The 10300-nt window shown below is 65.2% G+C and overlaps 1 protein-coding gene across 1 annotated transcript; it reads left to right on the forward strand.

The window, feature by feature from the left end:
- Positions 1-2712: 2712 nt before the first annotated feature.
- On the forward strand, positions 2713-8999 carry TRPV4 (transient receptor potential cation channel subfamily V member 4). The gene is made up of 15 exons (XM_009283841.1): positions 2713-3089; positions 4157-4329; positions 4569-4721; positions 4977-5117; positions 5229-5527; positions 6056-6235; positions 6309-6467; positions 6602-6694; positions 6891-6964; positions 7075-7240; positions 7463-7529; positions 7777-8093; positions 8213-8340; positions 8569-8690; positions 8857-8999. Exons 1-15 carry the CDS (start codon positions 2713-2715, stop codon positions 8997-8999), a joined length of 2592 nt encoding a protein of 863 aa, XP_009282116.1.
- The last annotated feature ends 1301 nt before the right edge of the window (positions 9000-10300 follow it).

The raw sequence follows: 10300 nt of genomic DNA on the forward strand, positions 1-10300 counted from the left end.
GGCGGCGCGACTGTGGGGGTGTCCGGGGCGGGACACGGGGACCGGGGCGGGATACAGCCCCCCGGGGTGAGGACCGGGCCGCGGGACGTGCTGGGCAAGGCAGGGCCCAGCCCCGTGGGCTCCCCCCGGCACTGCGGGGGTCCTGACCTGTCTGGACGGTTTGGGGGCTCACCGCTCCGAGGGTGAGGTGCCGGGTGCGTTCCCACGGGGTGCTTTGGGGAAGGGGTTACCAACGGCTTTGAAGTTCATCTGTCGGTCCATGGCTCTCGCCCAGGTGAGTGCGGTCCTGGCGGCACGGTTTATTTTCGAAGCTGGCTGGTTCACTCTGGATGAGCGTTTCCACCGGGGCTGGATGTGAACACGATGTGGTTTCAGTGATTCACTCCTACCCAGAGCCCTTTGTGCTTTAGTTTGAGGAACACTTTAATGTGGCAAATTCTGCACCACCCGCTAACGGGGCACCTTCCCTGCCGCCCGCCCAGGGCATGTCCCTGCACATCCCGGTGTCGGCGCTGGCGTCTGTGCCCTTGTAATGGTCTGGAGTGGGGGCCTAATTGGGGATACTGGTCTGGCTTGGAGGTAACTTGGTGGAAAGGTGGGGAGAGGTGGGAGCGCACGTGGGGGAGCGGGTGGGAGGGTTTGTGTTGGATGCGAGAGCCAGGGCTGTGCCAGCGAGCCCGGGCACGATGAGCTGCGCCTTGACTCATTTATTCCATGGGGTGAGGAAGTCTGAAAAACAAAAACCCGAATAGCTAACAAGTCAAATAAAACCCCATTGACAGCACCTTTCCTGGCAGTGGCTGTGCCCATGGGAGCACCCAGGCTGACGGCACCAGCCAGCGAGCCTGTCGTTTCCAACGCGAGCCTCCTGCCCCAGTCGCTGGTGGCAGCACCGGCTCCCGGCCCCACCTGCCCTTTCCACTTGTCCCCTCGCTTCTGCCCCGCATCTCCCCGGGCTCCGGCCCTGCGAGCACCCCCGGGGCTGCCTGCCACCTGTCCGAGTCCCGCGGCCGAGTCCCCAGCCGCTTCCTACGGGAAAGTGTCCTGTGCCGGTGGCTCCCTGGCTCTGCCCTGGCCTCCAGCCACATGTGACAGCCCGTGCCGTATTTGGGCTTTTCCCTAAAGCTGTGCTTGTCCTGGGGGTGGGATTCCCAGCACAGCTGAGGAGTTAGGTGCTCTGTCCCCATGCACAGCCCGCGGGGCTGGCGTGCTTGGCAATCCCCTCTTCTCTGTTGCCCAAGGGCAAATGGGCCATGCGAGGGCCCGTGTTTGCCTGGGGTCAGGGCGTGGGACCTGCGGGCTTTGGCAGGTGCTTGTGGAATTTCTTGCAGAGAGGGCCATGGCAGGAAAGTCAGCAAGGAGGAGAAACCGTCTCAGCTCTGTGGCTCACTCTGCGTCTTCCAGGGCTGCACCGTCCCTGCTGGGTGTCACCCGGGGCGGTGGGGAGCAGGGGACTGCTGCCCAAGGCCCCCCTCACTGCAGCAGGATTTTGGGGCTGTTTGCAGCCCTCGTCCCCTGTGTCTGCGGGAGCATTGTGTGTCCCCGCCGTGGGGCTGCCATGGGCGGCTGTGGGACATGCTGCCTAATTAGAAGCACGTTATCCAGCAGAGATCCCTGCCCACCCCGGCAGGGCCCAGCCTGCCATTATGGCTTGCTGTACAAAGCTGCAGCCCGGCAGAAAATGATACGTTTTCCGGCTGCTTTTTCTGTCCCAGGACCCACAGGGAGGGCTGAGTTCCCCAGAGGCAGGAGCTGGGCCGAGCCTTAATGCTGATGTGTTTCACGGGTGTGTTTTCGTGGAAAGTGGGGCTGGGGGACAACCCGGGGTCACTCACCTGTCTGCCCTGCCTGTCCGTGCCCCTGCCAGCGCTGCCTGCCCGGAGGGACCTGGTGGGCAGGGCACTGCGGTGCCTGTGGCATGGTGCAATGCTTTGCTCTCCACGCTGGTAGCACAACTCTCCTGCAGTCCCATGTCCCCCTGGGCAACCTAAACCCGTAATTTCTTGTCCTAACCGCTGCTCCTGTCCTCCCATGGGCTGCGGCCCCCCCTGTGCCATGTCCGTCCCTCTCCCAGTGCCCAGCGTGGCCATGCTGGCACTGTGGGTGCCCAGGGTCAGGTCCCACCAAGCCCCCCGAGGCTGCGGGAGCTGTGGGGCATTGGGAACCAGCCCCAGTTCTGCTCCCAGTCACACTCCCAGCTCTGCTGTGGTGGCAGCTCCCCGCTTCCCTGGGCGCGGGGTGTATCCCAGGAATGTTTTCTTTCCTTGGGCAGCAGATCAGAGTGCACAGGGTCTGCTCTGTGCCCTGTCCTGGGCTGCACCCAAGCTGACCACAGTAGGGAGAGGCAGCGGGGCCAGGCTCGACCTCACCCATTACGGCTGCGCTTTGAATCTGGCAGCACAGCAGCTGGTGGGGCCTCTACAGACGTGAGGGGTCCCCACGGCCAGGTAGGTGGGCGGCGAGGAGAGCCAGGGCAGGACAGGAGACCCTGGGCTGCGGGGGGTCCTGCTGGCCCCAACCACTGCTGGGGTCGGCGTGGGACCTGCTCCCGCACGGGGGCACGGTGCCCCGTGGGAGAGTATGGGGAGGGACAGGGGTTATTTGGGGATGACACTGGGTTTTCTTCTGCCAGGTCTCCTGCTCTCGTGGAAGGAGCTGGGGGTCACAGCTGCCCAGGCAGGCAGCTCTCACCCATCCCTCCGGCCAGGGAGCATGGCAGACGCTGAAGACCCCCCACGTGCCGTTGGTGGTGATGCCGGGGAGGGCCTGGGGGATGATGGGTCCCTCCAGAATGACTCCTTCCCACTCTCCTCGCTGGCCAACCTGTTCGAGAGCGAGGATACCCTGTCCCCTGCTGAGGTGGCCCGGGGCCCCCCCGGTGCTGGGGATGGAAAGCAAAACCTCCGCATGAAATTCCACGGGGCCTTCCGGAAAGGCGCCCCAAAGCCCATGGAGCTGCTGGAGGCCACCATCTACGAGTCGGCCGTGGTCCCTGCGCCCAAGAAAGCCCCCATGGACTCCCTCTTCGACTACGGCACCTACCGCCACCACCCCAGCGAGAACAAGCGCTGGCGCAGGAGGGTTGTGGAGTGAGTACGGGGATGCCCATGCACCCTGGTGCCGGTGCGGAGTGATGGGCTGGGGGGCACCCTGGGTGCAGCACGGTGGATATGGGGATGCCCGGCAGCTGGGGATGGGGACAGCCTCCCATGGCTCCTCGAGTGGCACTTTGGGGTGCTTTGGTCAGGGGGTGCCACGCAGAGGGAGCAGCTCCCAGCCAGTGGCAGTGGCAGTGCCGGGCTATGCCATGCCATGCCGCACCATGCCATGATGTGGGTCTGCAGCCCCGCGGTGCTGTGGGGCCAGGAGCGCAGCTCCCCTTCCCCCTTGCCGGCACCGTGAAAGAGGCTCTGTGCACCCAGCCGCTCCCCTGGCCGGTGCGGACGTCTGGCTCCCCGGCATGAAAGGGCTTTTCAGGAGGGCCTCCGCCCTCCCCGCGCCAGGAAACCGGAGCCGGGGGGGCAGCCCACGGCCGGGCGTACAATGCCCCTCTGTGCCGGGCACCTGGGGCGGCCATCGTGGCCCCCCGCCACTGTCCCCACCCCAGAGGTGCAGCCTGGCTCCGGGCAGTGGGGTGCCCCCGTGCCCCGGCGGGAGCTCGGTCCCCTGGGTGGGCAGGGATGCAGGCGGGTGGAGGGGGCTGGGATGCCCTGCGTACCCCCAGCCCTGGAGATCCCTGGCTGGGGCAGCCACTGTCCCTCCTCCCCCCATTCCCGGTGCCCGGAGCCGGCCGGTTGTCCCCAGCCCATCCCACTGCCGCCGACTGCTCCAACCAGTCTGGCTTCTCCTGCGGCGCTGGAGCATGGCCGAACCCGTGGCCTGTCCCTGCTGGGGGGCCTGGCTGGGGTCCAGAATGCTGCAGCACCCGGATGGGAGCTGGCAAGGCGCCCACCAGCCCCCGTGGGCGATACTGGGAGGTTGGATGCTGGGAGCACTGGGCTGCTGTGGGTGGGGAGGCTGCCCCAGCCCCAGTGGGTGCCCCCAGCTGGGGCGGCCCCCGTGCCTTTCGCTGGCAGCTGAGCAGCCTCGAGCTCATTGCACGGGTGGGAAACTGAGGCAGCGGCTCCGGTCCCCAGCGCTGGCCCTTCTCCCACAGGAAGCAGGCACCAGGCGCAAAGGGGCCGGCTCCCAACCCGCCCCCTGTCCTCAAGGTCTTCAACAGACCCATCCTCTTCGACATCGTCTCCCGGGGGTCCCCAGCTGGCCTGGATGGGCTCCTCTCCTTCCTCCTCACCCACAAGAAGCGCCTCACAGATGAGGAGTTTCGAGGTGAGCACCTGGGGCTGGCCTTGCCCTGGGACTTCCGTGGTACTGGGGCTGTGCTGGGCCACCGGTGGTCCCCTTGTCCCCATGGGGATGGTGATGCACAACCCCGTCACAGGGGGCTGTGGCATGCGGCGCCCGGGAGGAGCTGGGGATTTGGCCAGAGAGTGCAGGGGTGCGGGGCTGGGCACCCCCATAGCTTGGGAGGCTTGCCCCAGCCCCCCCTCAGCACCCTCTGCTCCCAGAGCCCTCCACGGGGAAGACCTGCCTGCCCAAGGCCCTGCTCAACCTGAGTGGGGGCAGGAACGACACCATCCCCCTTCTCCTCGACATCGCTGAGAAGACCGGCAACATGCGGGAGTTCATCAACTCGCCCTTCAGGGATGTCTACTACCGAGGTAGGGGGGCATGGGGCTGCTGCCAGCCCTGCCTGGGCATGGGGGACCCCGGGGAGGTTCGGGGACTGGAGCAGTAGGGACCCTGAAGAGGATGGAGGATGCTGGAGGGCTTGGGGATCAGAGCAGCGAGGACCCTGGGGAGGCTGGGGGGCTCTGGAGGGGCTTAGGGACTGGAGCAGCAGGTACCCCGGGAAGGCTGGGGACCCGGGGGAAGTTGCGGGGTGAGGTGGGGGCTGACCGGCACTGGTGGCACAGGTCAGACAGCCCTGCACATTGCCATTGAGCGCCGCTGCAAGCACTATGTGGAGCTGCTGGTGGAGAAGGGAGCAGACGTGCACGCCCAGGCCCGCGGCCGCTTCTTCCAGCCTAAGGACGAGGGTGGCTACTTCTACTTCGGTGAGAAGGGAGGGAACCGGCAGGTCGCCCAGAGGGACCAGCTGCACCCTGGGGATGCCCCTGCGGCAGGGCGAGGGCGACGGGCATCTCAATGGCACGCTGTCCCCGCAGGCGAGCTGCCCCTCTCGCTGGCCGCCTGCACCAACCAGCCCCACATCGTGCACTACCTGACGGAGAACGGGCACAAGCAGGCGGACCTGCGACGCCAGGACTCCCGCGGCAACACCGTGCTGCACGCCCTGGTTGCCATCGCCGACAACACCCGCGAGAACACCAAGTTTGTCACCAAGATGTATGACCTGCTCCTCGTCAAGTGCGCCAAGCTCTTCCCTGACACCAACCTGGAGGCGCTGCTCAACAACGATGGCCTCTCTCCCCTCATGATGGCTGCCAAGACTGGCAAGATCGGGGTACAGTGACCCCCCCGGAGCCGGGAGCCATCTGCCCCGCTGTCCCTGGCTGCAAGGGCTGAGCCCCTGTCAGCTCTCGGCTAAGTCCTTTCGCACTTAGTGCATGTCCCTGCCGGCAGCAAGCAGCATGGCTTCTCTCTGCAGATGATGCTGGAAACCTGCACGTGCAGCCTATTAACCTGGCTAATTAACCTTTCCCTAATTAACCCCAGGCTCTCCGCACATCCCATCCTTTCCCCTGACTTGCCCTTGTCCTCCAGCGGTGCGGGCAGGGGGGGTCATTAAAAATGCAAAAGCTGCAGCATCCTGGGGGGCTGCCTGCTGTGATGGTGTCCCTCCATCCCGGGAGCACCTTTCCCTCCACCCCGGGAGCACCTTGGGCCCCTCCTGGGGTCCAGGGGGTGGGTTGGGGTGCTGAGCAGTGGGAGGGGATGTGCCTGGGGTGGGGTGGGAGGAGAGCGGGGTGCCCCAAGCAGGCGGGGGCCGGGTGCAGGTCTGCCTGTGGGCGAGCGGTCCTCCCTCCGGCAGATCTTCCAGCACATCATCCGGCGGGAGATCACAGACGAAGATGCCCGGCACCTCTCGCGGAAGTTCAAGGACTGGGCATACGGCCCCGTCTACTCCTCCCTCTATGACCTCTCCTCGCTGGACACCTGCGGGGAGGAGATGTCTGTGCTGGAGATCCTTGTCTACAACAGCAAGATCGAGGTGCGCAGGGGCTGGGGGGGACCGGGTGGGCCACAGGGCTGTGTCCCCACTGACGGCACCTGTATCCCACCAGAACCGCCATGAGATGTTGGCCGTGGAGCCCATCAACGAGCTGCTGCGCGACAAGTGGCGCAAGTTCGGGGCCGTCTCCTTCTACATCAGCGTGGTCTCCTACCTCTGTGCCATGGTCATCTTCACCCTCGTCGCCTACTACCGCCCCATGGAAGGCCCCGTGAGTCCCACGGCACCGTGGCACAGCCCCATGGGCCAGCGCCTCCTGGCAGGGGGGTTTGCCGGGTCTCTGCCCCAAGCAGCCCTGCCTGCCCTGGGATGGTGGAGCAGCTCAGCTCTGTCCTTTCCCCGCAGCCCCCCTACCCGTACATCACCACCGCTGACTACCTGCGCCTGGCTGGGGAGATCATCACCCTTCTCACTGGCATCCTCTTCTTCTTCACAAACGTCAGTGCAGCGAGGCGGGGGGTCCTCCCATGGGACAGACGAGCCCTCATGATCTCCATGCAAGGAGCAACTCGAGGGCGACAGCCCCATGTCCTGAGGCATCAGCCCCTGCCACGATGCCCCCCGGACACCGAGTCCCTGCCGCACAGGGGCTTGCTCCCCCCAGCTCCCCCCAACCTCTCCCTCTCTCCCCCAGATCAAAGATCTGTTCATGAAGAAGTGCCCAGGCGTGAACTCCTTCTTCATAGACGGCTCCTTCCAGCTGCTCTAGTACGTGGGGAACCCCCGGGGCCTCCCCGAGCCACAGCATCCCCAGGCTTGCAAGGGGCAGTAGCCGGCGGTGGCTGTCCGTGCAGGGTCTGACGCCAGCTCTCCTCCAGCTTCATCTACTCGGTGCTGGTGATCGTCACGGCGGGGCTGTACCTGGGCGGCATCGAGGCGTACCTGGCCGTCATGGTCTTCGCGCTGGTCCTGGGCTGGATGAACGCACTGTACTTCACCCGGGGGCTCAAGCTGACGGGGACCTACAGCATCATGATCCAGAAGGTCCAGTGGGGTCAGGGGTCTTCTTCCCCAGCAGGGCCGGTCCTCCTATGGATGTGTGACCCAAAAGGAGGATCCCCCATGCTTTCTTTAGGGTTTCTTGTGGCTCACCAATGCCCTGTTCTCAGCCTGGCCGTCCATGCGGCATGGCTCAGCGATGGTGCCCCGGCACATGGCCGGGCACTGCGGTCCAGCACATCTCACCCCCCTCTCCATCACTTGCAGATCCTCTTCAAAGACCTTTTCCGCTTCCTCCTGGTCTACTTGCTCTTCATGATCGGCTACGCATCAGGTAGGTGCCTGGCCGGTGAGCTGGGGCTTGGGGGGAGGATGAGCCCTGTGGCATGGCATGGCACGGCCGGGCAGGGGGCTGTGGACCCCCTGCTCCGTCCTACCTGCCTGTGGGCTCAGCCTTTGCCTCCCCCTGTGGTGGAGAGGGAGAGGGGCTCAGCCGGTGCAGAGCCACATGGGGGCCCGTTATGGGCCCCATCCTTGCCGCTGCCCCCGTGGACTCGCCACCCCTGTCCTTCCTCCCCCAGCTCTGGTGTCCCTCCTCAACCCATGTCCCAGCAGTGAGTCCTGCAGCGAGGAGAAGTCCAACTGCACGGTGCCCACTTACCCTTCCTGCCGGGACAGCCAGACCTTCAGCACCTTCCTGCTCGACCTCTTCAAGCTCACCATCGGCATGGGCGACCTGGAGATGCTTGAGAGTGCCAAGTACCCAGTCGTCTTCATCATCCTCCTTGTCACCTACATCATCCTCACCTTTGTGCTCCTCCTCAACATGCTCATCGCTCTCATGGGTGAGACTGTGGGCCAAGTCTCCAAGGAGAGCAAGCACATCTGGAAGTTGCAGGTACCACCCTGGGAGCTGCACTGCAGCACCCCAAGCTCCATCAAAGCAGCACCACCTGGGTGAGGGACCCCCATGCCTCCATCCCCAAGTGGCTGAGGGGTCCCTGGTGTCACTGGCAGTGGGCCACCACCATCCTGGACATCGAGCGCTCCTTCCCTATGTTCCTGCGGAGAGCCTTCCGCTCGGGGGAGATGGTCACCGTGGGGAAGGGCACTGATGGGACGCCTGACCGCCGCTGGTGCTTCAGGTAAAGGCAGGTGCCCTTGGGAGCCAGGGACCGGGAGCAGCCAAGCCTCTCCTCCTGCAGCAAGCAGCATTTCGGGGTGCCGGCACCGTGCACTCGTTTGCTGGGTAGTTTGTACTAATCTGGAGCCAAGTGGCATTGCCGATGGTGGGATAGCGCAGGGACGCAGGAGCTGCCGCCTTGGCTCCCAGCCACTCTGTGCAGCCCCTCTGGGTCTGACCTTCCCTGCAGGGTGGACGAGGTGAACTGGTCCCACTGGAACCAGAATCTGGGCATCATCAGCGAGGACCCGGGCAAGAGCGACACATACCAGTACTATGGCTTCTCCCACACCATGGGCAGGCTGCGGAGAGGTGAGCGTGGTGCCGTGGGCTGGGAGCATCCCTTGGGACACAGCTTGCAGCCTCTGATGAGCCCCAGGAGCAGATTTGCTTTGGGGGCCAGGTGGCACGGAGCTGATTGGCAAGGGGGGACCGGCTGCAGCCTCCTGGCTCTGACAAACTCCCGCCGTCTCCACAGATCGCTGGTCGACGGTGGTGCCGCGTGTGGTGGAGCTCAACAAGAGCTGCCAGCCAGAGGAAGTGGTGGTGCCGCTGGGGACCGTAGGGACGGTGGAGGCACGGGAGCGGCGGCACGGCCAGGCCTCGAGCTCCCCGCTCTAGCACAGTGGCCCTGGGAGCTGACAGACTCTGCCCAGGCCCCCAGCACGGCCCCGGCACAGCCATCGGAATTGTGGACTGGGCTGGACGGTGCTTGTCTGCTCCTCAGGGATTCGTACAGCCTCCGTCCCTCCAGCAGCCGCTGTCCTGGTAGGTGTCCAGCCTGGACAGGGGGTCCTGGCCCTGCCCCGGCAGTGCTGGGGGTCTCCAGCTCGCACAGGCGAGCCTCAGTGCTGCCGCTTCGCTTTGCTGAGCTGGGGCCATCGGCGGTGCCATGCCAGGAACCTCTGCCGTGGGCGGGGTGTGGGGAACGCGGCCCCCTCCGCCCACCAAGGCCAATGGTTTTTGCCACATGTTTTTTGCACAAGATTTATACGACTATTTATTTAGTAATAAAGACTGACCTGCCACTGCCGCCTCCTCCTGGTTTTGACTGATTGCAGCTGGGAGAGCATTGACGCAGGCAGGTCTCCGGGAGGAAGGCAGGAGCCTGCTGCTCCCTGCGCTGTGCCGTGCCGTGCCGTCACGCGGCAGATGGCCACCCAACACGCTGAGCTCACGCTCCTCCACAGACAGCCCCTCTCGTGGTGCCCTGTGCTGCCTGGAGCTTGCTGCCAGCCTGGCAGGGCACCGTGATGGTACGGAGCAGGCAGAAGCCCACAGGACATGGGGCAGAGCACCCTGTGCCTGCCGAGATGGGCAGGGCTGCACGGAGCAGCGGGTGGGGGTCGTGGCTGGCTGCAGCACCCAGCATTGCCCTCCCAGCCTTGCCTGCTTTGCCCGGGACATGGCGGACCCTGGCAGCCCTGCGCTCATCCCGTGGTGCATGGCCGGCAGTGCATGGCTGCCACTGCACAGCTATGGTACACGGGTAAGGTGCATGGCTGCAGGGCACAGCTATGCTAGATGGCTGCGATGCTTGGCTGCAGTGCACGGCTATGGAACATGGCTGCGGTGCACAGCTATGGTGCACGGCTGCGGTGCACAGCTATGGTGCACGGCTGCGGTGCACAGCTATGGTGCACGGCTGCGGTGCATGGCTGCGGTGCATGGCTATGGTGCATGGCTATGGTGCACGACTATGGTGCACGGCTGCGGTGCACAGCTGCGGTGCATGGCTATGGTGCACGACTATGGTGCACGGCTATGGTGCACGGCTGCGGTACACGACTATGGTGCACAGCTACGGTGCACGGCTGTGGCGCATGGCTGAAGGGTACGGCTGCGGTGCCCGGCTATGGTGCATGGCTGCGGTGCACAGCTATGGTGCACGGCTGCGGTGCATGGCTGGGGGGGAAAGCTGA

This window comes from Aptenodytes forsteri, unplaced genomic scaffold (genome assembly GCF_000699145.1).
Source record: "Aptenodytes forsteri isolate BGI_AS27 unplaced genomic scaffold, ASM69914v1 Scaffold118, whole genome shotgun sequence".
NCBI classification, from domain to species: Eukaryota; Metazoa; Chordata; class Aves; order Sphenisciformes; family Spheniscidae; genus Aptenodytes; species Aptenodytes forsteri.

Excerpts from the sequence above, each read along its gene's own strand:
- TRPV4 (XM_009283841.1), top strand. The coding sequence starts at position 2,713 with ATGGCAGACGCTGAAGACCCCCCACGTGCCGTTGGTGGTGATGCCGGG. Across the intron at positions 4,330-4,568 it reads CACAGATGAGGAGTTTCGAG|AGCCCTCCACGGGGAAGACC; the intron begins GTGAGCACCTGG and ends CTCTGCTCCCAG. Across the intron at positions 8,341-8,568 it reads GACCGCCGCTGGTGCTTCAG|GGTGGACGAGGTGAACTGGT; the intron begins GTAAAGGCAGGT and ends CCTTCCCTGCAG.